Source organism: Hirundo rustica, chromosome Z (genome assembly GCF_015227805.2).
Source record: "Hirundo rustica isolate bHirRus1 chromosome Z, bHirRus1.pri.v3, whole genome shotgun sequence".
Lineage (NCBI taxonomy): Eukaryota > Metazoa > Chordata > Aves > Passeriformes > Hirundinidae > Hirundo > Hirundo rustica.
The window spans coordinates 82,178,498-82,202,217 of NC_053488.1; the positions used below are offsets into that span (position 1 = coordinate 82,178,498).

Consider the following 23,720-nt stretch of genomic DNA (forward strand, 5'->3'; position numbering starts at 1 on the left):
GAGGAAGGACCCCTAGAGGGGACCACCCCTCCTCCGCCCCCCCGCGAGGGGCTCTGGGACCGGAGCGCCGGGATCTCCCCGAGACTCCTGGGCACCGAGTCACGCCTGGAGTCACAGGCGGGTCTCCCTCCCTCCGGAGCACCGAGTCACACCGAGTCACACCGAGTCCCGGGGCAGCAAGTCCCAGGCCCCGGCATCGGCTTTCCGCCTGGGCCCGGCGTGGGCAGCGGGGCCACAGGCGGAGGGCTCCCCCTTGCCGAGGATGTCCGGCAGCGGCCCAGGAAGGCCGGCGGAGGTGGGTCCGGTGGCCCGGTCGTTCCTCTGTGGGCTCTGTATTGTCCGTTTGTCCTTTTTCAGTAGGGGTTCTGATTTTTACTAAGAGAGAGTTTTGGTTTGGTGTCATTGCGTGTGGAAGGGACGGTGGGTGGCTGTGCAAATTCGGCGCAGCGCAGCCTGTGTGACAGTAACGGAGCCGAGGCCGCTGCTCTGTCATGGACACGGTGTGGGCGTCAGACAGAGCTTGTCAGAGAAGTTCCCGTTGGTTCACAAGGTGCAGAAGGGACCCCCAAAGCCTCCCATAGTCCTGCAAACCGCCCCACACCCTCTGGCTTTCCAAGCCCCTCAGAGACGGGTCTGGGTGCATCTGAGTCCAGTCTCAGCCCCAGAGCTGGTCAGTGGCTCGTATGGACAGGATTGTACAGATGTCACTGAACCTCACACAGCCTTGTCCTGCAGGATCGAGGATGCCAAACCAGATATATTTATGCAAATTTATTTGGTAATGATTAGACAAAGAGATCTTAATCAGAATTTTTCACTACACACTACAGGCGCTATAACTGCTGCTATAGTACACTGTGGAGCAATAGCTGAAATGCAAATATGCTTATATGAACACTGGAAATAGGAAGTAAATGGTCTCAATGATCTTAGAGTTGTTTTCCAGTGTTAATGATTCTGTGATTCTTAACATTGAGGTAATGTATTAAAGCCAGCAAAACCAATTGCAGAATAGAGATTGACATTACTCACCCAGGCTGTGTGCATTTGGCTCAGCCTCAAGCAGTGATCTTGAGATCACATCATTCCCACTGCAGGAGGAATCCCCACATTCCCCAGGAAGGGAAATGTCAGGAGACACTGCCATTAAAATCTGGGACTTGGCTTTTCTAGTCTGAAGTGCTGCCCTGTCAGTCCGATGTGCCCAGGCTGTGCCAGCTCAGCAGCTCTGGAGAAGTTCTCAGTGGTGTCACTTGGTTGTTCCTTTCTCCTGGGATTTTAACAGCTCTGCCACAGCTTCAGCTCCCTCTCAGGATATTGAACTTTGGGATGGAGGAGTCAGGCTGGTTTCAGCATTATTCACCCCAAAAGCAGCGTGACCCCACCTCCTGCATTTCCCTCTGAGGGCTTTGCAAACAGGGCCTTGCTGGAGTTGTTTGATCCCATTCCAGGCAGAGTCTCCTGTTACACCCAGCTTTCAACGTCCTGTCTGCCGGTACTCTGCTGTGTTAGTTTAGCGTTTCACAGCCCTTTTGGGGGATGCTCTCCCTGTTCTGTCACTCACATGTTCTCCGAGGGGCGTGGGCACCCAGCCTGTTATCCCCACACTGAGGGGCGGCCACGGGACCCCCGTGGTGTTATTTGGGGATGAGTCTGCCACCCTGTCCCAGCAGGGTGTTCCTCAAATCCAGAATTAACTCCTGGTGCTGTTGCCAGCACTGTTCCTTGTCCTGGCATGGGCTCTGTTTCAGCCCAAGCTGCCCAGAGCAGCAGACACTCCCTGATTTTACTATGCTGCCTCAATAACTGTCCTCTGCCATCTGTTTCTAACTTTTATGCACAAATGGTTGCATTGTAAGTATTTTTAAAAAAAGGGGGGGGGGGGGGGGGGGGGGAAGTGCCACATACTGTGAACTACACAGAGGCAGCGTGAACGTTACCATCATATAAAAGTGGTCTGCTGCTTTTTTCATCCTTTTTTATTTCTTTAGGTTGGATGTGTATTTGTGGAGTTCTCAACTTGTTCTGATTTGCCAGTTTGCTGCAAAATACTCCTGGCACAATGATGCAGCTTGTTTTTTCATACAGAAGAATTGCAGAATCCCAGACCAGTTCTAGTTGGTTGGACCATAAAACCATCTGGTGCCACCCGCTGCCATGGGCAGGGACACCTTCCACTATCCCAGGTTGCTCCCAGCCCTATCCATCCTGGCCTGGGACACTTCCAGGCATGGGGCAGTGTACACTTGATAAAAATCTCCCATTTTCTAGAGAGAGCTGTGCCCAGCTGAGGGAGGGAGAGTGCTGCATTCCTACCCAAACATTTGTGTTTCTGCAGGTGACAGAGTGGCTGGCAAATCCGTTTGATGACTTCTTTGGAAACACAGGCATTGCCCCTTGTGCGGTTCCTGTGAAGCCGCTGAGGGGCAGCTCTGGCAGAGGCCGTCGGCAGAAGCAGAGAGCCCCAAGCCCTGTGGCAGAAAACAGCAGAGCCACAGCTCCTCCCAGGAAAAGAGCCAAGCCGTGTGCCGCGGATCTGCCCTGTGCCAAGCCCGGGCGGAGCCGGAGCCAGGCCCAGGAGGAGCTGCCATGGGTGGAGAGATACAGACCTGAAACCCAGGTGTGAGAGCTTCTCCAGTGCCAGTGTAGCAGTGACATCACAGGGACATGTTGTGCTTCTGTCCTGCACCAGCCAGGCTCTCGCCATTCCCTGTTTGGTAAAGCACAAGGGTTCTGGGTTATTGAGTCTCAGTGACTGCTAGTTGATTCACTGCTAGCCAGTGCATAAAGCCAGATTCCAACAAGCTCTTTATCTGTAGGAGTCCTCCAGGCTTCCTGAGCAGGAAAAGATGCTCTAGGAGATGTTGTTTCCTGTCAGTCCACTTGTGAACTCTTGAACCTTTTACTGAATTCCAGGCACATGCAGTACTCCAAGCACTGGGGAAACCCAGCTGTGTGGGATTTGCAGAAGTTCCAAAAACCTCTGCAATATTAGAATAAGAAAAGTAAAAAGGACTAGCTCCAGCAATAGCTATGAAGTATCCTGACACAAGATTGTAGTGTTACTACTTAAAGAATAATAAATAGATCATTATTTCCTGATTACAAAGAATGGAAAACTGTTTGAGGAAACAGGATGAGATGATTATCCTTAACTGTGGCATTGCTTCTGCAGAGGACACACGTAACTGGAACACACCAACCTGTCTGTTGGTATTTTACCCAGCATTTATCCTATTGTTTAATTTCATCATTAGAAACCAAGAGTTTAGTATATAACTTTCACAAATTTAAACTTGTTTCAGAATGACCTTGCTGTGCAAAAGAAGAAGATTGAGGAAGTTGAAACCTGGTTAAAAATGCACGTATTTCAGAGGAAGCCAAAGCAGGTAAACTTGCTAAAATCAGCAACTGGAGGCATCAAACCGTACAGATGAGCTGGATACAATTTCAAGTTCAGAAAAAAGCCTCAACTGAGAGAGATAGTGATTGTGTATCTTCTGCATTATTAGAAATACTGTAAGAACATAGTTTAGTGCTGGTACATTTATTTTGGACTTATGCTCCTAAGAGGAGGATTCTGATTTTGCTCAGAAATACTGTTTTCTGGCATCTAGTCATAAACCACAACTCTTCAGTATGTGCTTGAAGCTCCATTTTATCTCTGCCAGGGTAATTTTTAAGTCTCACGAAAATTTCCAGTTGCACTGAGCTGGTGTAAGGATGGTGAGTATGTTTTTAATCTTGATTGATAATAGGTGTCCTTAGATACAAATTGCCAGCCTTGCCTAGTGTTTTCCAGAGCTGGTTCTCCAGGTGAGTGTCTGTTGTGTTGGGAGTCATATGCCGTTTATTTACCAGAGGCATTAGGAACAGAGCAGGGCACTCAGAGTCCTGGGCTGGTTCTCTCTGTCTGAGAGCTAAGCAGGTAAATTAACCACATAAAATGTGTGACTGGGGTTTCACGGGGAGAGAGGATCATTACCATGGAAACTATAGGAGAGGTTAAACCAATATTCATCCTTAGCCAACTGTCGGTCTTTATTTATCACATTTGTCATTATGTTTTGTATCTCTTTGTCAGAGTGGCTCTGTCTTGCTGCTGACTGGCCCTCCTGGCTGTGGAAAAACTGCAACTCTGCAAATCCTAGCCAGAGATCTTGGCCTTCAGGTGCAAGAATGGACCAATCCACTCTCTTTAGACTTCACAAAGGAAGACTTGAGAAATATGTTTGGTCATGGTAAGTATGTTGGGGAATTTTCTTTTTATCTTTTTTTCCCCTTCCAGTTACTTTTGTGAGTTTTCTGTCTCATATTTTTGCTTCATTTCTGTCACATGAAGTCAGATCCCCATCCATGTAATTCCATTGCTTAGTGTTTAATGAGAATCTTTCTGTTGCTTTTATCTGGAAAAGGATTTAGGTTTTTTTACAGTGTTTAGTGCAAAATAATTGAAAATTCAAGTCAGTATGGAGAGCTCTGTAATAGCCTGGATATAGTTTGAACCAAATAAATGAAAACAGGTAAGTGTCTTTGTCTGGGTCTTCAGTTGAATTACACCCCTGTAAAAATTCTGCTGTATTTGTCACATGTTTGCTAAAGGGCTTGTTCAGTGCTGCTGTCAGAAAATAGCATGGGTGGGTATTAGTTCATGTGGGTTTTTATATTTTACTTGGTATAATATAGAGTGCGTATTTTTAATTAGTTTTCTTTTTCAGACTCAAATTTTCATACATTTCCGAGTCAGGCCCAAGCAGCTCTCTTTCAAGATTTTCTATTAAGAGCAAATAAGTATAACAAACTTCAGATGCTTGGGGAGTCCTCAGAAAATGATAAAAAGCTTATTCTTATTGAAGTAAGTGAAAACCTGTGAAATGTTATGTTTAAAACAGTGCCTTTTTTGGTAATATTGACGTGCTGACTAGCTTCAGATACTGGATTGGTGTATCCCATAGTTAGTCTGCTTTACTGCAGGTGAGATCTTCATTAATTTTTGTCTCTACAGCAGTCCAGAGCCACGTCCTACCTGTTGTTAGCTATGCCACAAAAGCAAGTAGTCAGGCAGAAATGGGAGTCTGTTTTGAGCACAGAAATACATAACAGAGTATCAAAAAGTAGAGCATTGAGAGGTCATTCCCATGTTTCTAGATGATTAGGTTTCTAGAAATATATGTGTGTATAAACCGGAAGAGTGAAAAATACATTACTATTCCTGGTTTTTAATGATGCAGGAGAGTGTAGGGGACACATGAGAATGAACACAAGCAGGAACAGTTGAAATTAGGTGCTTCCTCCCTGGTTTTACACAGGCGGTGTTGTTTAGGGTTCATGTGAACTGAGGGTTTGTGGGCAGGTACAGGAAAAGGCTTTATTTGTACTTGTGTAGAAGTGTGTTTCAATAGCAATTTCTTTCTGAAATTTTCAATCCTTTTCCTGAGAGAAATTTTAGAAATAGGTATTCAGGTTGTCTGTAAACTTTCAAGACCAAAACAGATGAATTCTGGCCGGGTAATGCAAGGTACCGTAGAATTTAGGAAGCAGAGTCTCATGAGACTTGTCTTTATAAAGTCACCTTCTTGTGCAGTCACACCTCACATAGGTATCCTGCCTTCTACCCAAAGGGAGTGGCTTCCTGGAATGTTTGTCCTCTGGGTAAAACTCCTGTTCACATGCAGTGTGATCACCCAAGGCTGTGTCTTAAGAAACTGAGACAGCAAGAAAACATTTCTTCTTAGATGATCGTTTTCCATAATGAGACATACTATGCTTTGGGTTTGTTTCCCCCTGCTGACTGTCTCCAGTGTCAGCTGTGTTTAAATGTAGTTGACAGCAAGCAAACCAGGAGTTAAAAATGTCATGGCAGTGTAGTGTGCCATGACAATCAGTCTGTGGAGGAGAGTATTTACATCTGAATGTAATGACAGCAGCTCTTTGTTTTGGCCAGGACATTCCTAACCAATTCTACAGAGATCCCGGCAGTCTACATGAAATCCTCAGGTCAGTGGCAAATAAGTTGTTAATTATGAGCTTTAGTGATTTGCAGAGGTGGAATTTGATGTTCATCACATTTTGTTGTTTTGCAATGCAGGAGTTTCATTCGTACAAGTAGGTGCCCTCTGGTCTTTATAATCTCAGATAACTTCAGTGGAGACAGCAACCAGGGATCACTATTCCCCACAGAAATTGTACAGGAGTTGTGTATATTCAATATTAGGTAAGATCTTCTACCTCATTAAAACATGGTTCAATTAACTGAGAGGTTAGAAACTAATTTTTTTTTTTTTAATGGAATTCAACAGTTTCAAGCCTGTTGCCCCAACAAATATGATGAAAGTTCTTAATCGAATAGTTGCAGCAGAAGCCAGTATGGTAAGTTATCAAAGCTCATCACTTCTGTACAGTGCTACGACCATATGAGAATATGTTATATCTGTTACTGTATTTGATCTTTGATAGCAGAGCCCCACATCTTCCCAAAGAAAAAACATTTTCCCCTGGGCAACAGAAAGCAGGGAATGAGCTGGAAAGATACCTTGTTTTTAAGATTAGTTTCACTTGATTTGTGGTCTGAGTCTACACAGTTTCTTCTGAAAATTACTCTGGTTATACAGTAACTACAAATGAAACAAATAATAGGGAGAGATATAATCATTCCTGTATTCAGGGAGGCCAGAAGAGGTCATGAACCTAAGTCCTGTATTATCCCTGAACTGCTTTGATTACAAGGAAGTATCATATTGAGTGACATCTTGCAAAGACTTATGTGCATTTTTCTCTTTAATATTGTTATATAAGTTGTGACAGTGTGCTTAAATGGATTAAGTTTTTTAAAGTTCACAGTGTTCCGTGGTTTGAGCACATCGTGGATACTCATGTGTCTGTCCATGGTGTGTGTCAGAGGTGGGTTCCCAGAGCCAGGTTCAAATACTCCTTTCCTGCTCTCCTATTGCTTTGAATGCTGTTTTTCCTTGTAGAGCAGAGAGAAGAATTACACCCTTGATAGAACATCTCTGGAGTTGCTTTGTAGAGGTTGTTCAGGTGACATAAGAAGTGCAATAAACAGCCTACAGTTTTCCTCTATGAAAGGTAAAAATTACAGGTTTGTTAAGTGAAGTGGTATTTTGATCATTTCTGCTGAAAACATGTTCTATTCACATTTGCAGCACAGGTGGGTGACTTGCAAAAACATTCTTGACACGCTCCTGTGGAGAAGCAGGAATAAACACAGGCTGTGTGGGGGCGTGAGTGGGGCTCAGCTGTTGCAGGCTGGGGTTAAACCATGACATGTGGGCATGTGCTGATGTAATTTGATGAAATACCCTCTTTTCTTCCTGATATCTTTGTTATTTGTGTTTGCTATTTAAAGTTTCTATGCTGCAGCCTTAGTTTGAAAGGGATACTTTCATTGCTTGGGTTTTGAATTTCCTAAACTGCTTATTTTATGAGCACCTTACAAGTCAATAATTATTAAGGAACTGATGTGGGTTGCATTTTTAAAAGCAGGACTCTGGCACGCGTTGTCCACTCTTAGGACTGTGAAATGGTGACATCATTTACACTAAACTTAGACCTAAGGAAACAGAGTCATCAATTGTCTTCTGCTATACGTAGTATTGTTTGGAATCACACATTTGTTTCTGTCACACTTTTTTTTTTTCCTCCCTTTTGCTTTGCAAATAGAAAGCATGCTTGTGGAATACAAGATTAAAGGTAGTTTCAAGTCCATTTTTTGAGGGAGTGTTGTACTTTAAGTTTTAGGGTATATTGAAATTATCCAGGCAATGTCAGTTACACAAGGCAGAGAGTAAAGTTTCTAAATTTAACTTGCAGATATTGAAGGCCAATTATTCTGATGATGTCTTCAGGTGTACCAAGCATGGTTTGTTCTGTGTGAATCAGAAAAACAGAGAATTGTTCTCAGTGTGGTACTTATGCCATTAGTATGACTGAATATTAGATTGGTGATATCTGAGAAAAGCATGCAGTATCTCACTGCCGGACACATCCTTCAGTTTCTGTATTTTTTAATAAGTTACCTTGGAAATGTAAAACCATGAGAGTTAGAGAAGAAAACAAAGGCATATGATTTTAGAGCTTCTTGTGTGTGGACTATTGGAGTCACGTAGTGAAGTCACAGCACACTGAACATTTTCACTCTCACATTTTCTCTAACATTAAGAAGGTGTTTGAACAGAACATCTTCAGTTGTGCAGGTATTTCAGGTGAATGACTGGCAGCCGGTGATAATGCGCAAGTTTGGGAGAAACTCCATCTCCTTGCCGGTCTCCTGAGCATGCAGCATTTGTTTTTATTTATGCAAGATGTGTTCATGTGTGTATCTATGCAAACATAATTGATACATTCACTTTGTAATGGGTAAAATAGATCCATGGTAATTTTGGGTGAAAGTAAAAATAAATATCTAAAGGATAATTTTCTTAGCTCAGTAAGGACCATTCAAATGCCACAAACTGAAATTGTGGATGAAAATTTTCAAGTTTAGTAACTTAGAGTAGAATAAGGGTTTTATTTCATGAGGCTCAAAACTTTGTGGAAGATGGCAGGCAGTTGGAAGAATCACCTAAATGAAAGATTTTCTTTGCCACTTTATATTTCAGAGAGGTACAGATGATGCCAGTAGAAGACAAAATTTATAAGTAAACCAGATGTAACTGAAATAACAGGATATAACTGAAATACCATTTACATATATTTGTACTTGTGCTTTATAAATGTGAAATTCTAAACACGGTCAAGTGGGGAATACATCTGAACTAGAAGGGATAAGCCTGAATGCTTTTTTCAAAGACAGCTGTTTATTGTTCAAAGAAGTACTTGGTACCTCAGCTGTGGCTTAAGGAACAGAATTGGAATGTAGGTAATGAATTATGCTAATTTAGGTGACTGGGTTGTGTTCCTAATAAATGAATTTTCTTATAGTGCTCCCACTTATATAGCCTGTTCTGTTCCTTTTATTAGTACAGTTTGTTCACGTAGAACATCAGCAGTAGCAACATAATAGAAAACTTCTGCAGATTCATATACTCTGTCTTGATTTTATTTTTGATTTTGTTGATAGACTGCTCATTGGAGAAAGATTTTTGGTCGAAGAAGAAGAAGAAGAGCTCCACAATAAAATGTGAGGAAGCAGTAGTATCCAAAGTAAGAAGGAAAAGTAAATGTGATACCTCAGAAGACCAGGAGATACAAGCCATTGGGGGCAAGGATGCATCCATTTTTCTTTTCCATGCCCTGGGGAAAATTATTTATTGCAAAAGTAAGAAAATTTTACTTATTCTCCCTTCCAGGGGGCAAAGCATGTCAGCTGCTACTAACTGGAGTTGCTAAAGTAAGGCTTGAGATGGCCTCTGTCTGGGATGTTTGGTCAGTAACAACAGTATAAAATCAGATAAATCAGGGTCCCTAATCTCACTGGCTGTGCATATTTTAGTAGTAATCCACAATACTGGCTCCAAAACCAACTGAGGAGAAGTAGTGTGGTGAGGGAATACAAATATAATTTGATTAGATTTGTTATATGAAGCTTAATGCAGCTAATTGTGTGTTGATGACTGTGTAATACTGACTATAATAATTAAGTACTAGAGCTTTCTGGGAATGGAAAATGGTATAATTTAGCTGCTGGTGGAGCTGACAGTTGCTAACATCATTTCTGAACATAAAGACTAAAGCCTGTGCAATCTTTTTCAGGAGAAGCAGTGTCAGAAGCAGAGTGCCTTAAGCTGCCTGCTCACCTGTCTGAACACCACCGGGACACCTTGCTCATTCAGCCTGAGGTACTCCTGCAATGGCTTCACAAATACAGCTGGGTCCTGAGTGATTGGTGCAAATTCTCGGTCACATGGGTTTTGATACTGGTCTCAGCTGGAGTGCATTCAGTCTGAGTTAGAGAAACATTCGCCTGGAAGGGACTGCTGGGGCAAACCAGCTCCTTGTGTCTGGGCATCACTGCACGGACCTTGTGTTCCAGCTCCCTGGCCTAGATGTATCACAGCTTTTTATACACAGGATCCTTTTCCTTATCCACCTGTAAAATCCAAACTTTTCTTCTTCCTAACAGGATATTGTGGAAAAATCACATATGTCTGGAAGCATGTTCAATCTATACCTTCACCAGAACTACGTGGACTTTTTTTCTGATATAGATGATGTAGTGAGGGCCAGTGAATATTTGAGCACTGCTGATGTCCTTTGTAGTAACTGGAGTGTAAGTGTCATCTTTTTTAGGCACATACTTGTTTTTAAGTACTTTGACATTGAGCCTCTCAACTTTTAGCTGCGTTTTTGAAAGTTCGCTGCAAACTTAGGGTGTGAGTGACGTGAATTGTTAAGGAATGCTAAAGCACGTCAGCTACAGGAGAGATGCAGAGCCTACGTTTTGTCCAGCTTCTGTCAGCATTTTATTATAGTGGGTTGTAGTGTTTGTAGGATACTCTACAAAGTATTTTTGAGTAGAATATGTTTGTGCTAAGAAGGAATCAAGCTGTTTCTTTTTTCTCAGCTGCTTTGAATACAAGTTTTGCCGTAACCTAAACTTTAAAATGCTGTGCATGTTATGTCACTGCAGTTGCTGAGTGTGCTTTGGTGCAAATGAGCTGCCTGGAGCTCACACAAGGCCCCATTTCTCTCTTAGACGCGGCTTGTGATGGAGAGCTACAGTGCCTCCGTGGCTACCCGGGGGGTGATCCACTCCAACAAGTCCAGAGCCTTTGCCCACCAGCACGGGGGCATGGGATTCCGACCCTTACATAAACCCCAGTGGTTCTTGATCAATAAAAAGGTACATCCTTGATTATTTTCTTTTTCTTGATGCGTTTTCCCCTAAGGTGTGACTACTGAGTAGTATAGACGAAATTTGATCACAGTGCTAAACTTGTCAAATACCGTACATGAGATAATCTGGTTCTATAAAGCATTTGCTAGAAGAGCAGTTTGCATCACTCCTTTAATGTAATAATAAATTGGAGGCCTCTGATGAAGTCTGATGCCTGTGTCCAAGCTGGCATGTTCCTGGGAGAATCTTAATCCTAAATTAATAGAGACAATTGGAGTTGAAATACTGTAAAGTATTTCTAGAATTGAGTTTGGTTTTGTGCACTGAAGCACATTGAAGTGTTTTGTAAGTGTAAGAAATTTCTGCTGTTATGGTTTATATGTTTATCAGAAATGTCAGGTGATACAGCAGGTTTTGGTGGTTTTTTACATTTGAACTAATATGTTGGCAAAAAAGGCATTGGCCTGGGTGGGCTGGGAATTCTGTAATCAAGGAATATTTTTTTTTTTTTTTTTAATTTTAATGCCCAGTAAAAGGCAAAGTTGAAGGATTCTACCATTTTTATGATTGGTATGTTGACTGCTTACCTTTTTTTTAATCTGGTCTCATTTTTCAATTGCTCCCTGTAGCAGGCAGGAAGAAAGTCTGTGTGTTATGGTACAGAACATCTACATTCATAATGGTTGGGTTTTCACTTGTGTTTCCCACCCCACACCCCCCCCCCCCAACACTTACAGTATCGGGAAAATTGCCTTGCTGCAAAATCTCTGTTTTCAAGCTTCTGTTTGCCACCTGAGTGCCTTCAGACAGAGCTGCTGCCTTATCTTGCTGTGTTAGCAAACCCAATGAGAAACCAAGGTAAGATGGATCAAGGTAACTCTTGATCTTGGACTCTTTTTGCGATTGAAACTGACAGATTTCATAAGCCTAAAGTTCAATACTGTTTATGGTTTTGCCTCAGTATAAAACAGTCTCCTGCTAAATATTATGTAGGTGATGCCCAAAGATGCTTCCAGTACCACAGCCATAATTAAAGCTGCCCTGGTATATTGGTCAAACTTTGGTGATTAAGGTGCTCTCTAGACTTACAGCTTTTATTACATTTATTATATTTGGAGGATTTGATGAGAAGAGTTTTGGAAACCGAGTGGGCAATATTGACTAGATCTTCATTGCTTACTGATACCTTTCCAGTAACAGCAACTTAAAACACCTCAAAAAGCCTTTCACAGATCAAAGAAGCAAAATTCAAGTTTGCAGTGCATTAAAAAATCTGATATGATCCATTAGCAAACAGTTCATGCAGAAAAATTTACTTTCTGTGGTACATAATGCAAAAATTAGTATTTAGAAAGCTGGGTCATTTATGTGGTTGTTACTTGTTTCTAATAAAAAGCATCATGTCTTAACTAAGGGTTTGACATCAGGATGAGTGAATTTTGTAGGCTGCGGAATAATAGCTCTACATGATAAATACACAGGGGATGAATGTCAGGGATTTGGAATTTTGTGTGTAGGCTATCTGTAAATATGTTGTGGTGGGAAAAAAACAGTTACATGCACAGTGTTTTGGTATCTAAAATATTTGAAATATATACAAGAATACTCGACTAAGGTCATTGTTTATTTTTCAGTATGTTCAACTGTCTGTTCTTTATGATCTACCTAATATGGTGCTGGTGGTTCTTTGTTCTTAGCTCAGATTGCTTTTATACAAGATGTGGGGAGGCTGCCACTGAAAAGACAATTTGGGAGGTAAGCTGAACTTTTGTCTGTGATTAAAAAAAGTGAGACTGTCATATATGAAGGGGAGGAACCCTTTCATTACGTAAGTCTGTGACGTGACATTCAAAGACAAATTATTTTAAAAATTTTAATTAATGAGTTACTTAATGTAAAATTAGATATTTGCACTGGTTTAATCTTGTAGAAGTTTTGCTTGTAAGGCTACTTAGAGTAAATCTTTTTTCAGAATGCATGTTTTTTTGTCAGGCTATAGCTACTGATTGCTGAAAAGCCTGGGTTTTATCCCTGTGTGGCTGCAGTGGCCTCCTCACAGGTTATGTGTGCAGGCTCAGGGTTGACATGGCATGAGGAGCTCTCTTGTGAGCCCTCTGAATCAGACTTCATTTACCCCAGTAGAACCTCAGTTACAGTTCTGTAGCTGTGATGCCTCTGGAATTTAAGAAGTGTTTTAATTGGTGGGTTTCTAGCTAAGAATCAAGTTCACAGCTGCAGTGAGACAAACTGTCATCTCCTAACTGGGACATAGTTTGTTGAGGCATCTGACAGAGCCACTCCTACTTGTCCCTGGTGTTGCTGCTGAGTTTAACTGTGAATTTCCAAGTTGTATTTTCAAGAAGCACCCTGTTCCCTAGCTGTTGTATTAAAAGTAATTTTGGTTGTTAGGGAGGAAGGAGTGTCCCTGAGGGGTGTATTTCTTTGTCAGCCCCCTGGTCTGCGCCACAAGGTGTGAATTGTAATTTCCTCATCCCTTTTAAGTTTCCCTGCAGCATACCTGTGGATACTGACATTTTGTATCTGCATTAATATGTTGGTGGTGTGTCACAATGTCTGATCTGAGAGGTGACCTCCTGTTGAGAACACTGTCATCCTTTTCCATCTGTTCAGTGTGCAGGAACCGTAGTAGAGAACAATGTAGGTGTTTGCTTCCCTCAGGGGTCCTGACAGAGAATAAACTGTTACTGAGCAGTCCCTGAAGTGCCTCTGTCAGAGCACTGGCAGTGGGAGCAGCCGTGTGCCCGTGGTCATTGCACTGGTGCTTTGCAGGCTGCAGCTGGAAGCTCTGGGTGACAAGGACCCCGGGGTGCCGGAGCTGTTCCACGGGGATGGTGCTGACGGCGACCTTGAGGGGCTCCCCTCCAGCCAGTCCAGTGGGAATGACCTGCCTGGCAGCCAGCCCCAGCCCATCGCAGCTCAGGCCATCCTGGAGGAGGAGGAATTAAGAATCGAGGAATATGACAGCGACTGAGAGACCAGGAGCCACCCTCTGCCATGCCCATGTGCATTCAGGTGCTGCCAAGGCCTTTGCTGAAGAGTGTGCTCTGCCCAGCAGTGCTGCCAAGCCATGGACCACGGCTGGGAGGCCAGTCCAGACCTTCTGTGAGCATCCAGACAGCTTCTGGTGTCGTCCTCATGCTGCAGGGCCAGCCTGAGCCAAGTGCTAAGGTACAAGCCATTTCCTGCCTCTCTGAGCCATGAAATTGCCTTAGGGCAGTAACAAGAGAGAAATAAATGACTGAAATGGGTTCGAAAGAGACTATAGATCAGCAGTGTCAGTCTTAAATTATTTTTAAGGGGCATATTTTAATATAGTTTGCAATTGTGCAGTGTTTCCTGAGTTCACATTCCATAAGTTGTCAGCATCTGAAGGGTTTATTCAAATTCACACATTAAAAAAAACCTGCTGTTTGGAAGTTTAGCCCTTCTGAAAAGAAGAGGCTGAAAGTTACACGTGAAAAGTCTGATGTCTCATGTGATGTAAAAAAACCTTCTACTGTATTAATACTGTTTTGTACTCTGACTTACAGAAGACATAAATAAGATCTTCATGTCTTTATAAGTGGAACTAATGCTGTATCATGGATTATTTTGTATACATATTGGGAAGATATTTTCATAACTCTTAGAGGGCAAAAGGCAGCAATTAAGGAGAAGTTGTATTTTGTAAGAGGTTAAATGTATAATGTGCAGTTTTTCTCCTTGACCTGCAGTTTCGCTGGGGAAAACACTGATCATATGTTTGGCAACTGACACATGATCCAGTGCTGTGGTTAGTAATGCCACAGCAGTGAGGGAAAAAAGTAAAACCAGAACAGTTTTGTGTGATGCACGTTTGCATTTCTGTATTGCTTACAGCCAGTTTAGTGAGAGAAAACGTGTTTATCCATTCTGACCTTGGATTAATGCTATTAAAGAGACTGTATCTGTCCTCTCTCAAGGGACAGATTATAGTCTTCATCTACAGCTACTGTATTTTGAAGGGAAAAATTTCTCTCCTAAGTCTAAAATTCTGTTACAGCTATACTTACTACAGCAAATCAGAATGTCTTTGGCTGTTCATGACCATTAAGCCTTTTCCTCCTCCCCTGGGTGCTTTGGATGGGGTTCCTGGGGTGCCTCCAGCATGAGTAATAACAAGGCACAAAAATACTGATTTTTATATTGCAAGCACACCTCCGCCCTCCTTTGTTGTACCTTTTCAGCTCTCTTTACAGCAGCACCAGGTAGCTGCAGCTGCTGTGTTGGCCTTTTCCTTGTTAGGGCAGAATTCAATGCTCACCTGGCATTGTGAGCTACAGTGTGCAGAGCTGTTGTGTAAAACCTGTCACATGAAAACACCACCTGGGCACACACACAAAAACCCCATTATTCTCTTTGGAGCCTGAATGTTTTGCAGTGCTAGTGCTGCCCCATGAAAACCAGTACTCAATTCACAGCCCATCGGCTGAGGCCGAGGCCGGGTCTGGCAGCACAGGCAGGTGCAAGAACGAGTGTCAGTGCAGCCCCCCTGCCATTTTGGCTCCCTTGGAACTGTCCCAGATATGAGGAGGAGGAAGGAGGGGAAGGAGGAGAACGGGGCTTCAGATGGGGGTGGAAGGGACCTGGGGATGCTGGTCAACACACATGTGATTGAACATGAGCCAGCAGTGTGTCCAGGTGGCCAAGAAAGCCAATGGCACCTGGCCTGGATCAGGAATGGTGTGGAGCAGGACAGTGATTCTTCCCCTGTACTTAGCACTGGTGAGGCCATACCTTGAATGCTGGGTCCAGTTCTGGACCCCCAAATCAGGATGGACATTCAGGGGCTGGAGCATGTCCAGAGGAAGGGAACAAGGCTGGTGAGGGGCCTGGACCACAAGCCCAATGAGGAATGACTGAGGGGGCTGGAGTTATTTAGCCTGGAAAAAAGGAGACTCGGGAGACCTCATCACCCTCTACAACTCCCTGAAAGGTGGTTGTAGTCAGGTGGGGCTTGGGCTCTTCTCCCTGGTAACAGTGACAGAACAAGAGGACACAGCCTCAAGCTGTGCCAGGGGAAGATCAGGTTGGACATCAGGAAAAAATTCTTCACTGAAGGAGTGACTGGGCACTGGAATGGGCTGCCCAGGGAGATGATGCAGTCACCATCCCTGGATATGTTTAAGAAAAGACTGGACGTGCCACTCGGTGCCATGGGTTAGTTAATGAGGAGGTGTTGGGTCATAGGCTGGACTTAATGATCTCAGAGGTCTTTTCCAACCTGGCTCATTCTGTGATTCTGTGATTTAGAAGCATCCTGAGAAGGAAGGGTCTGTGTACTTTCTGGGTGTGATCAGAGAGCTGAACCTGCTCTGGGTGCCTTTGGGGACCCCCACGGCTCATGCTGGAACCACACAGCCTTGTCTCCATGTGAAGCTGTAACTCGGCATGGGCTTGGGGCTGGCACCAGGCTCTCCCTCACAGGGGACCTTGGCCAGGGTTAGGGTTAGACACACAGACATGGGTGCAGGTGGCTGAGAGCAGCATGGAAACACAACAGTTAAACACAAGAAGCAGTATTTTCCTTCTTCCCCTGATGCCTTTGGAGGCCAGTGTCCTGTTGTGATGTCAACTGCTGGTGGAGGGTGACAAACCAAGTGTCTGACTGTGACATCACTGGGGGATGTGTTGTGATGTCACATCCCTCACTGATTTTATTTAGGCACTGGCAAAGCCAGTGTAGCTCCAGCCTGGACTGCTGCCAAGCAAGGTTATGAGGCCTGGACAGTTAAGCCAGGCATTGCCTGGAGCTGTGTCCTGGGCTGGGGACTGCCACTGGGACTTCCCTGCCTGTCCTGGAGCATCACTCCACATCCCAAGCCCTGCCTGGTCTGGGCAGCCAGCACGGCGGCACTTGCAGCACTGGAGGTGAGCTCTGTGAGGAAATGCTCCTCACAGGGTGTTTGTGGGGCAGGCAGTGGGGCTTGGGGAGCAGGGACAGTGTCCTCGAGAGGCCTGGGCCTTTCTTCCTCCCTTCCATGCCCCAGGACAACCTGTGGCTACGGCCTTTCTCCATTCTGCAGTGTGTGACATGCTTGGGAAGCGATACAGAATCACAGAATCATCAAAGCTGGAAGAGACCGTCAAGATCCCCAAGTTCAGCTGTGGGCGCAGCACCACCTCCAGTGCCAGCAATGGGGAGCTTCCTGTCGTTGTCTCTCCCCTTGGCCCCGCCGAGCGTAAGCGAGGCCACGCAGACGGAGCGCAACTGCCCTATGTGCCACAGCGTGCAGAGCGACACGGCCGCGGTGCCCTGCGGCCACCACTGCTGCCTGGGCTGCCTGCTGCGGCACACCGCCACCAGCACCACGTGCCCGCTGTGCGCCAGCCCCGTGCTCAGCGCCCGCTTCTCCGTGCACGGCAGGAACGACTTCCTGCAGTGCATCCTCAGCCCGCCCGGAGCGCCGCCGGGGCCCGGCAGCTGGGCACGGAGGGCTCTGTTCCGCCTGGTCTACACCCGGGCCTCCGCCCCGCAGGCAGCGCCGGCCGCGGCTGAGCCAACGTGCTCGGGCCCAGAGGCCGCGGAGGCGTTGCCGGCCGGCATGTGGGCAGAGCTGCTGCTCGGTCACGAGCATCTGCTGGACCCCGTGCGGCCCTGGCTGCGGCAGAGCCTGGACGCGATCTACGGCCCGCGGTGGTGGGAGGCCCGGCAGGTGGAGAGCATCGCGCTGTCCACCCTGTGCATCTGCGGCCCGGACAGGGACGGGCTGACCCACATGCTGCGGGGCTACCTCGGGGACTACACAGCGCCGCTGATCCACGGCCTGATCCAAGTCACCCTGCACCGCTGCAGGGACCCCTGGCTGCAGCGGCGCTCCCAGGCGGCCCCCGAGGCGGAGGACGTGAACCTCGCGGCCGGCGCTGGCCCCTCCTGGCCGGGCGGGGCCCTCGCCCCCGGCCTGGCGGCGGACTCCGCATGGCCCGGCCGGGGGAACCAGCCCAGCGAGCCAGAACCCGCCCGCCCCGAGGGTCCCGGCCGCCCCCCAGCCGCTCCCGCGGGGCAGGACCAGCCCTGGGCCGTGCCGCAGGAGGACGCTTCGGCTCCCGGTCCCTCCGTGCCCCGACGGGGCAGGAACCGGGGGCCTCGGCCGACACGGCACTCTCAGAGGAGGAGGGCCCCCAAGTACCCGCGCCCTTTGAAGGTCAGAAGGAGGAAACCAAGGAGGAACTAAAAGGCTATTTCCTTGACACAGTCTCTTTCCTTCTTCTCCTGGGGGCCTTTCCATCCTGCCCACCGTTGTCCAGGCTCCCACAGCCCCGGGAAGATCCTGCGTGAAGCCGTGAGGAAGTGAATCCCAAGTGCTGGTGCAAAGGAAAATTCTTGCGTCATGTTTTGCCAGATGAACTTCCCATCCACTTTCAGAACCCTTCAGTCAACCCATTGTTGACATCTCTCAATTTTTGTGATGGGAAGTCATCAGTCCTTTCCAAGCAGGGACCTGGGAATTGTCCAGGAGCCCCTGGAAGGGCAGGAAAACTCAAAGGGCCAGAGATTGTATCCCCAGCTCGCTCCCACAATGAAAGAGCCTCTGCTCAGTTGTGGGGTTTATGGATGCCCTAGGCAGCCCTCACATGCTGGGATATGCATTGAGACTGGGAAAAAGGCAGGCAAAAGCTGGCAACGGGAAAATGCTGAAGCTGGGAAGGCCTCGGTGGATTTTTTTCCCCAGAGGATTTAAAGGGTCATGGAGGACCAGCTGCAGAAGAGGGAGGTGCTGGGAGGTTCGGTGCTGTCCTTCGTCGCCACCAGGCCCCCGGAGATAGCACCCGTGGAGTGTATCCATACCCAGGAAGCCTCACATCCATCGCCTGTGCTGGCCGGGTGCGGGTCCCATGTGCCTACATTGAAAAGCGAAGGGTCACAATGCCACGGGCCAGTTCCCATGTCCTGTGGGCACCCCCGGCCCGTGCCCACCCTACAGCCCCTCACAGCAACCAGGGCTTCCCAGACCCGCGTTCCACAGCCCAGGGAGCCGGCAGGACTCTGTGAGAGTCATGCCTTTCGCCAGGATCCATCTGTAGAATCCCATAACAGTTCCCTGAGGGATCTTTCAAAGACGATGTAGAACGGATCAGCAGAGAGCTCTGCCCCCTCCAGTGCCCGCGGGCTGACGGGTGCCCGTTCCGAACGGCCGAACTCCCACCCGGCCCTGTCCGGCCAGGGGAGCTCCTCCCGGACCCTCAGGGCCCCGCACCGCTCTGCCCGCCCTGTAGCCGAGCCGTCCCCCGCTGTCCCCGCACTCTGCGGCCCCGCCCCGTATCGCGAGGGGCGCGGACCAGTCGCGACGCCCGGCGCTGATTGGCTGCCGCGAGGCCCGGAAGCGGAAGCGGCGAGGCCGTGGTGATGGCGGTGGAGTTGGAGAGCGGGCAGTGCCGGCTGCGGCCCTTCTCCTGCGAGCTGGGGCTGCTGTCGCGGCCCGACGGCTCGGCCACCTTCCTGCAGGGTATGTGCGGCTCCGCTCCTCGGGGCTTCCCTTCCGCAGAGTCTGTGGGGCTCCGCTCACCGGGGCTCCCCTTCGTTCTTTATTGGGCCTTCGTTTCCTAGCCTTTCCCTCCCGAGACTCTCCTTCCCAGATCCCGGCTCCACTCCCCAGGGCTCCTCATGCTTTCCCAGCCCTTCCCGCATGGTCTGTGGTGCTGCCCGTCCCAGGCTTCCTCTTCTCTGCTTCCCATAGCTCCCCTACTGCACGTCGTGGGGCCTCCCTTGTCCCGTTGCTGGGGTCCCTTTCCCAGCCCTTCCCGCAGCGGGCCAGAGGCTCCCGTTCCCGGGTGCGGCCTCCTCAACGTGACCTCTTCTCTCTGTGTCCCCAGGTGACACCTCAGTGCTGGCCGGGTTGTACGGCCCTGCGGAGGCCAAGATCAGCAAGGAGCTGCCAGACCGGGCAGCGCTGGAGGTGCTGCTGCGCCCCAAGGTGGGGCTGCCAGGTGGGGACCTTCTGTTCTGTCCCTGTCCCAAAACAGGTTCTTTCCCCTAGAGTGCAAGAGATGAGGTATTTGGTTTATTTACAAGTCTCTATGTATTTTGCTGGGTAGCACATCTACAAATTTAGGACAACCAAACCCCCATTATCTACATATTTTAGCAAACAAAGGCATTGGTGTTCATTTGCTATAAGTTACCCAGTCCCCTCATTAATCAGTGTTCTACCTGCTGCAGGTTAACAATTCTCTCGCTGCTCTCACCTAATTAGTGCCACACTCAGTCTGTCTCCGCTTTGGCTGGGGGTTCCTGGGGTCACTGCCTGGTCCTGGCCCTGCTGGGGTCTCCTGTTTCCAGCCAGAGCCGATCCCAGCACAGTTGCTGAGCTGTCTTGAGCAGTTTCTTCCTTACCGTGGGAGTTGTGCCAAATGTCCTTGCGGCCCATCGATCCTGCCCTGCCCGTGTCCACTGTCAGACAATTCCCTCTGGCCGGGCGTTGCTGACCTCCCGCAGGCCCCAGACCACTGAGGCCTGTCCAGCCCTGGCCCTTACCAAGGCAGCTCCACCGAGCGGGGATTTGTCTTTCCAAGGCCTGGACTCCACTGAGAGCTCGGTGGCTGCCCAGTTCCGGCGGTTAAATCTCCTTTCTTGAGGCCCAAAGTGCCCAAAGCTCACACACTGAAGAACACCCTTTCCTAGCGGAGCTGTGACACACTCCTCATTGTGCAGGTGTGCTGGAGCGCAGCCGGGAGCAGCTGCTGCGCCAAACATGCGAGGCTGTGGTCCTGGGGGTGCTGCACCCCCGCACCGCCATCTCCCTGGTGCTGCAGGTCCTGAGTGACGCTGGCTCTGTATCCTTTTCTTTGTGGGATGGCTATGGGGGCCCCTGGGGGTTGGGGGACTCTAAGCTGTTGGTGCTGTTGGGGTCCCTTGACACACCCCCAGCTGCTGTCATGCTGCCTGAATGCTGCCTGCATGGCGCTGCTGGATGCGGGGCTGCCCCTCGCCACCCTCTTCTGTGGTGTCACCTGCGCACTGCAGCCCGACGGCAGCATCCTGCTGGACCCCACGGCCCAACAGGAGCAGGTGAGCATTTGGGGGGGCACCCAGCTCTGCATGTGCCCTCCAAGCCCTCCTGACCCCTGTTCCCGCAGGAGGCCCGTGCCATCCTCACCTTTGCCATCGCCAGCAGCGAGAGGAAGGTGCTGATGGCCAACACCAAGGGCAGCTGCTCTGTGGAGGAGGTGAGGGACTTTGTGGGAGGGTTTTGGGGTGCAGGATTCCTTCACAGGAGGACCCTTGCACCCACCCCTTCACTGTGGTCTTGCGCAGATGCAGCAGTGCCTGGCCGCAGCGCAGCGTGCCGCCAGCACCATCTTCCAGTTCTACCGCGACTCCGTGCACCGCCGCTACTCCAAGTCCTGAGCTGGGGACACCCTGCGGGCAGCTGGACTGGCCTGGACCCCCAGTACTCAGTAAAGGACCATTTTTACCTCCACTCTGCCTCTTGAGTCCGTCATCTAGTGCCGACAGGTTCTCCTGAGAGGGGCACGCACGGGGACAAGCCCGGGGATACGTGTCCTGGTACCTGCTGGCTCCTGAGACCTGCAGGGTAGGGACACACGGACACGCCTTGAGCACGGTCCTGGCGGGACACCCAACATGGCGGCTCGCGGGGGGAGGTACACGGGCGCTGGTACACCAAACATGGTGGCCAGTGCTGTGGCGGGTCGTGCGCTACGCTCCCGGTACACCAAAGATGGCGACACAGGTGGTGAAATGGTACTTGTGCCCCGCTGTGACCTTCCGAGCATGGCGGCGGCACTGGTACTCCATGCTTTTCTGGGTGGGGCTTGTGGCACCGCGACCAATAGGAAGGTTGTACTGGCCGGACCACGTGGTGTGTAGGGCGGTGCTGGCTCTTCTCGCCGCGCTTGCGCGGTGGTTGGGGGCGAGGGAGGTATAGGATCAATGAGGAGGATCAGTGGGTGGCCATGACGGTTGGCGGGGGTGGGGGCGGGTGTGGGAATAACGAATCCGAGGGGAGGCAACAGCCGTCAGCAGCGGGGGATGTGAGCCGGGATAGCGGGGTTCGGTGGGGTTTTGGGCTCCGTAATAGGGGGCATTGGGGGGATTGTGGAAGATATGAAATGGGGCCATAATCGGGGTGCCAACCCCTACCAAATAAAAATTATTTAAAAGCTAAACAACACCTCACACGAAACCATGCCTTCCCCCACTAAGGGGAAAAAAAAAAAAAAAAAAAAACAACCCAGTCAATCCAGAGAAGCTGCGCTAGAACGTTGTGGGGAGAAACACAAAACAAGGGGAAAACGAGGTGGGGGCGTCCCCCGTCCCCCCACGTGACCTTACACGTGCCTGCCCGCGTGACTCGGCGCGGACATGGCGGCGGCGGCGGCGGCGCTCCGGAGTCGCCGGTTCAAGTGGTCGCTGGACCTGGGGGCGGCGCCGGGGGCACGGTGAGGCCCGGGGGCTCGGGGTCGCGGCGGGGCCGGGACACCGAGAGCTCTCGCTCACCCGTCCCGCTCTCCCCAGGCCCCGCGGAGCCGCCGAGGGCCGCGGCCCGCTCGGGTTCGCTGACCGGCAGCTGGGAGAGGGCGGCGTCCACGAGAGCGACAAGATCCTCATGGAGAAGGTGTGAGGGAGCGGGGGGACAGCCGGCACCCCGCGGCGGTGGGGGGGTGTTCCTGTGTCCCCACGCAGCCCGGACACCTCTGCAGGGGTGGTCCCTGGCCCAGGTCCCCCGGATCCCGGGTACCCAGGGGTGGTCCTTGTCCCGACACCCCGGACAGCTGCAGGGGGCCGGTCCCTGCCTCAAGACCCCCGTGGGCGGTGGTCCCGCGGGTCCCCCACACCCCGGCTCCCCGCGGGGTGGTCCTTCCGCAGGTCGCTCCCCTGTCCCGACCGTGCGGCACGCGTGGCAGGTGGTCCCCACCCGGGGTCCCCCAAATTCCAAGCCCCCATACCCGCCCTGGCCCCCTGTCGTTGCAGCGCTGCTGGGACGTGGCTTTGGCGCCGCTGAAGCAGATCCCCATGAACCTGTTCATCATGTACATGGCCGGCAACACCATCTCCATCTTCCCGGCCATGATGGTCTGCATGATGGGCTGGCGCCCACTGCAGGCCCTCATGTCCCTGTCTGCCAGTGAGTGCAACCCCTGTGCAGGAACAGCCCCCTGAGTGTCCCACAGATCCTTGGGTGTCTCAGTCCCCTGGATGTCCCACAGTCCCCTGGGTGTCTCACAGTCCCCTGGGTGTCCCACAGTCCCAAGGTCCCCATAAATTTCCCAAAGCCCTCTGAGACTCCACACCGCTCCACATTCCCCTGGGTGTCCCACATTCCCTTGGATGTCCTGCAGACCCCTGGGTGTCCCACAGTTCCCTGGGTGTTCCCACAGCTCCCCAGGTCTCCCATAGCCCCATAGTCATCCCCCATGGATGGCAAGATGTCTCCCACAGTCCCACAGTCACCTTCACATTATCCCCCTCTGCCCAGTACTTCTCCTGTGATGCTGCCCACCCCCCCATGACTCCTGTGCCAGATCAGCAGCCTGGGGGTCACTGACAGGCACCCCAAAACCCTCTCTCCCCCCAGCACTGAAGGCTCTGGAGAGCTCAAGCCGGCGGGCACTGCAGGGTCTCGTGTTCCTGGTGGGCAACGGGCTGGGGCTGGCACTGGCCCTCTACAAGTGCCAGGCCATGGGGCTGCTGCCCACCCGTCCTTCCGACTGGCTGGCCTTTGTCACCCCCCCGCAGGTGAGCCCGGGGTCCTGGGGACACCCTGCAGAGTCAGGGGTCCTGGGGTCAGACACCCAGGTCCCCCCACTCACTCCTTCCTTTCTCCACTCTCTTGGCAGCGAATGGAATTCACTGGAGGGGGCCTGATCTTGTGACCCCCTGCACCCACCCACCAATAAAGGCAATGGCAGAATGGTGATATTG

The 23,720-nt window shown here is 49.7% G+C and overlaps 3 protein-coding genes across 5 annotated transcripts; all 3 read left to right on the plus strand.

The window, feature by feature from the left end:
- Positions 1–6: 6 nt before the first annotated feature.
- RAD17 (RAD17 checkpoint clamp loader component) lies at positions 7–14,378 on the plus strand. 3 transcript variants are annotated; one of them, XM_040090761.2, is made up of 16 exons: positions 7–295; positions 2,339–2,620; positions 3,306–3,389; positions 4,085–4,241; positions 4,719–4,855; positions 5,945–5,997; positions 6,089–6,214; positions 6,300–6,369; positions 6,975–7,086; positions 9,080–9,277; positions 9,712–9,797; positions 10,082–10,228; positions 10,655–10,801; positions 11,533–11,653; positions 12,493–12,550; positions 13,586–14,378. In XM_040090761.2, the coding sequence occupies exons 1-16, from the start codon at positions 263–265 to the stop codon at positions 13,785–13,787; spliced, it is 2,013 nt and encodes a 670-aa protein (XP_039946695.1). In that variant the 5' UTR covers positions 7–262; the 3' UTR covers positions 13,788–14,378. The 3 variants fall into 3 exon arrangements, with proteins under 3 accessions (XP_039946695.1, XP_058280142.1, XP_058280143.1); XM_058424159.1 differs by lacking the exon at positions 2,339–2,620 and having other exon boundaries at positions 30–295; XM_058424160.1 differs by lacking the exons at positions 7–295; positions 2,339–2,620 and adding an exon at positions 2,644–2,717.
- A 4,793-nt stretch (positions 14,379–19,171) lies between these two features.
- EXOSC5 (exosome component 5) lies at positions 19,172–21,255 on the plus strand. Its single transcript, XM_040090418.1, has 6 exons — positions 19,172–19,281; positions 19,649–19,762; positions 20,487–20,608; positions 20,703–20,843; positions 20,912–21,001; positions 21,090–21,255. The coding sequence occupies exons 1-6, from the start codon at positions 19,182–19,184 to the stop codon at positions 21,180–21,182; spliced, it is 660 nt and encodes a 219-aa protein (XP_039946352.1). The 5' UTR covers positions 19,172–19,181; the 3' UTR covers positions 21,183–21,255.
- An 884-nt stretch (positions 21,256–22,139) lies between these two features.
- Positions 22,140–23,715, plus strand: EMC4 (ER membrane protein complex subunit 4). Its single transcript, XM_040090036.1, has 5 exons — positions 22,140–22,237; positions 22,314–22,413; positions 22,770–22,923; positions 23,374–23,534; positions 23,636–23,715. Exons 1-5 carry the CDS (start codon positions 22,161–22,163, stop codon positions 23,669–23,671), a joined length of 528 nt encoding a protein of 175 aa, XP_039945970.1. The 5' UTR covers positions 22,140–22,160; the 3' UTR covers positions 23,672–23,715.
- Positions 23,716–23,720: the final 5 nt, after the last annotated feature.

Excerpts from the sequence above, each read along its gene's own strand:
- EMC4 (XM_040090036.1), top strand. The coding sequence starts at position 22,161 with ATGGCGGCGGCGGCGGCGGCGCTCCGGAGTCGCCGGTTCAAGTGGTCG. Across the intron at positions 22,924-23,373 it reads CCTCATGTCCCTGTCTGCCA|CACTGAAGGCTCTGGAGAGC; the intron begins GTGAGTGCAACC and ends CTCTCCCCCCAG. Across the intron at positions 23,535-23,635 it reads CCTTTGTCACCCCCCCGCAG|CGAATGGAATTCACTGGAGG; the intron begins GTGAGCCCGGGG and ends CTCTCTTGGCAG.
- RAD17 (XM_040090761.2), top strand. The coding sequence starts at position 263 with ATGTCCGGCAGCGGCCCAGGAAGGCCGGCGGAG. Across the intron at positions 6,215-6,299 it reads TTGTGTATATTCAATATTAG|TTTCAAGCCTGTTGCCCCAA; the intron begins GTAAGATCTTCT and ends GGAATTCAACAG. Across the intron at positions 11,654-12,492 it reads AAACCCAATGAGAAACCAAG|CTCAGATTGCTTTTATACAA; the intron begins GTAAGATGGATC and ends CTTTGTTCTTAG.
- EXOSC5 (XM_040090418.1), top strand. The coding sequence starts at position 19,182 with ATGGCGGTGGAGTTGGAGAGCGGGCAGTGCCGGCTGCGGCCCTTCTCC. Across the intron at positions 19,763-20,486 it reads CCCCAAGGTGGGGCTGCCAG|GTGTGCTGGAGCGCAGCCGG; the intron begins GTGGGGACCTTC and ends CTCATTGTGCAG. Across the intron at positions 21,002-21,089 it reads GCAGCTGCTCTGTGGAGGAG|ATGCAGCAGTGCCTGGCCGC; the intron begins GTGAGGGACTTT and ends GGTCTTGCGCAG.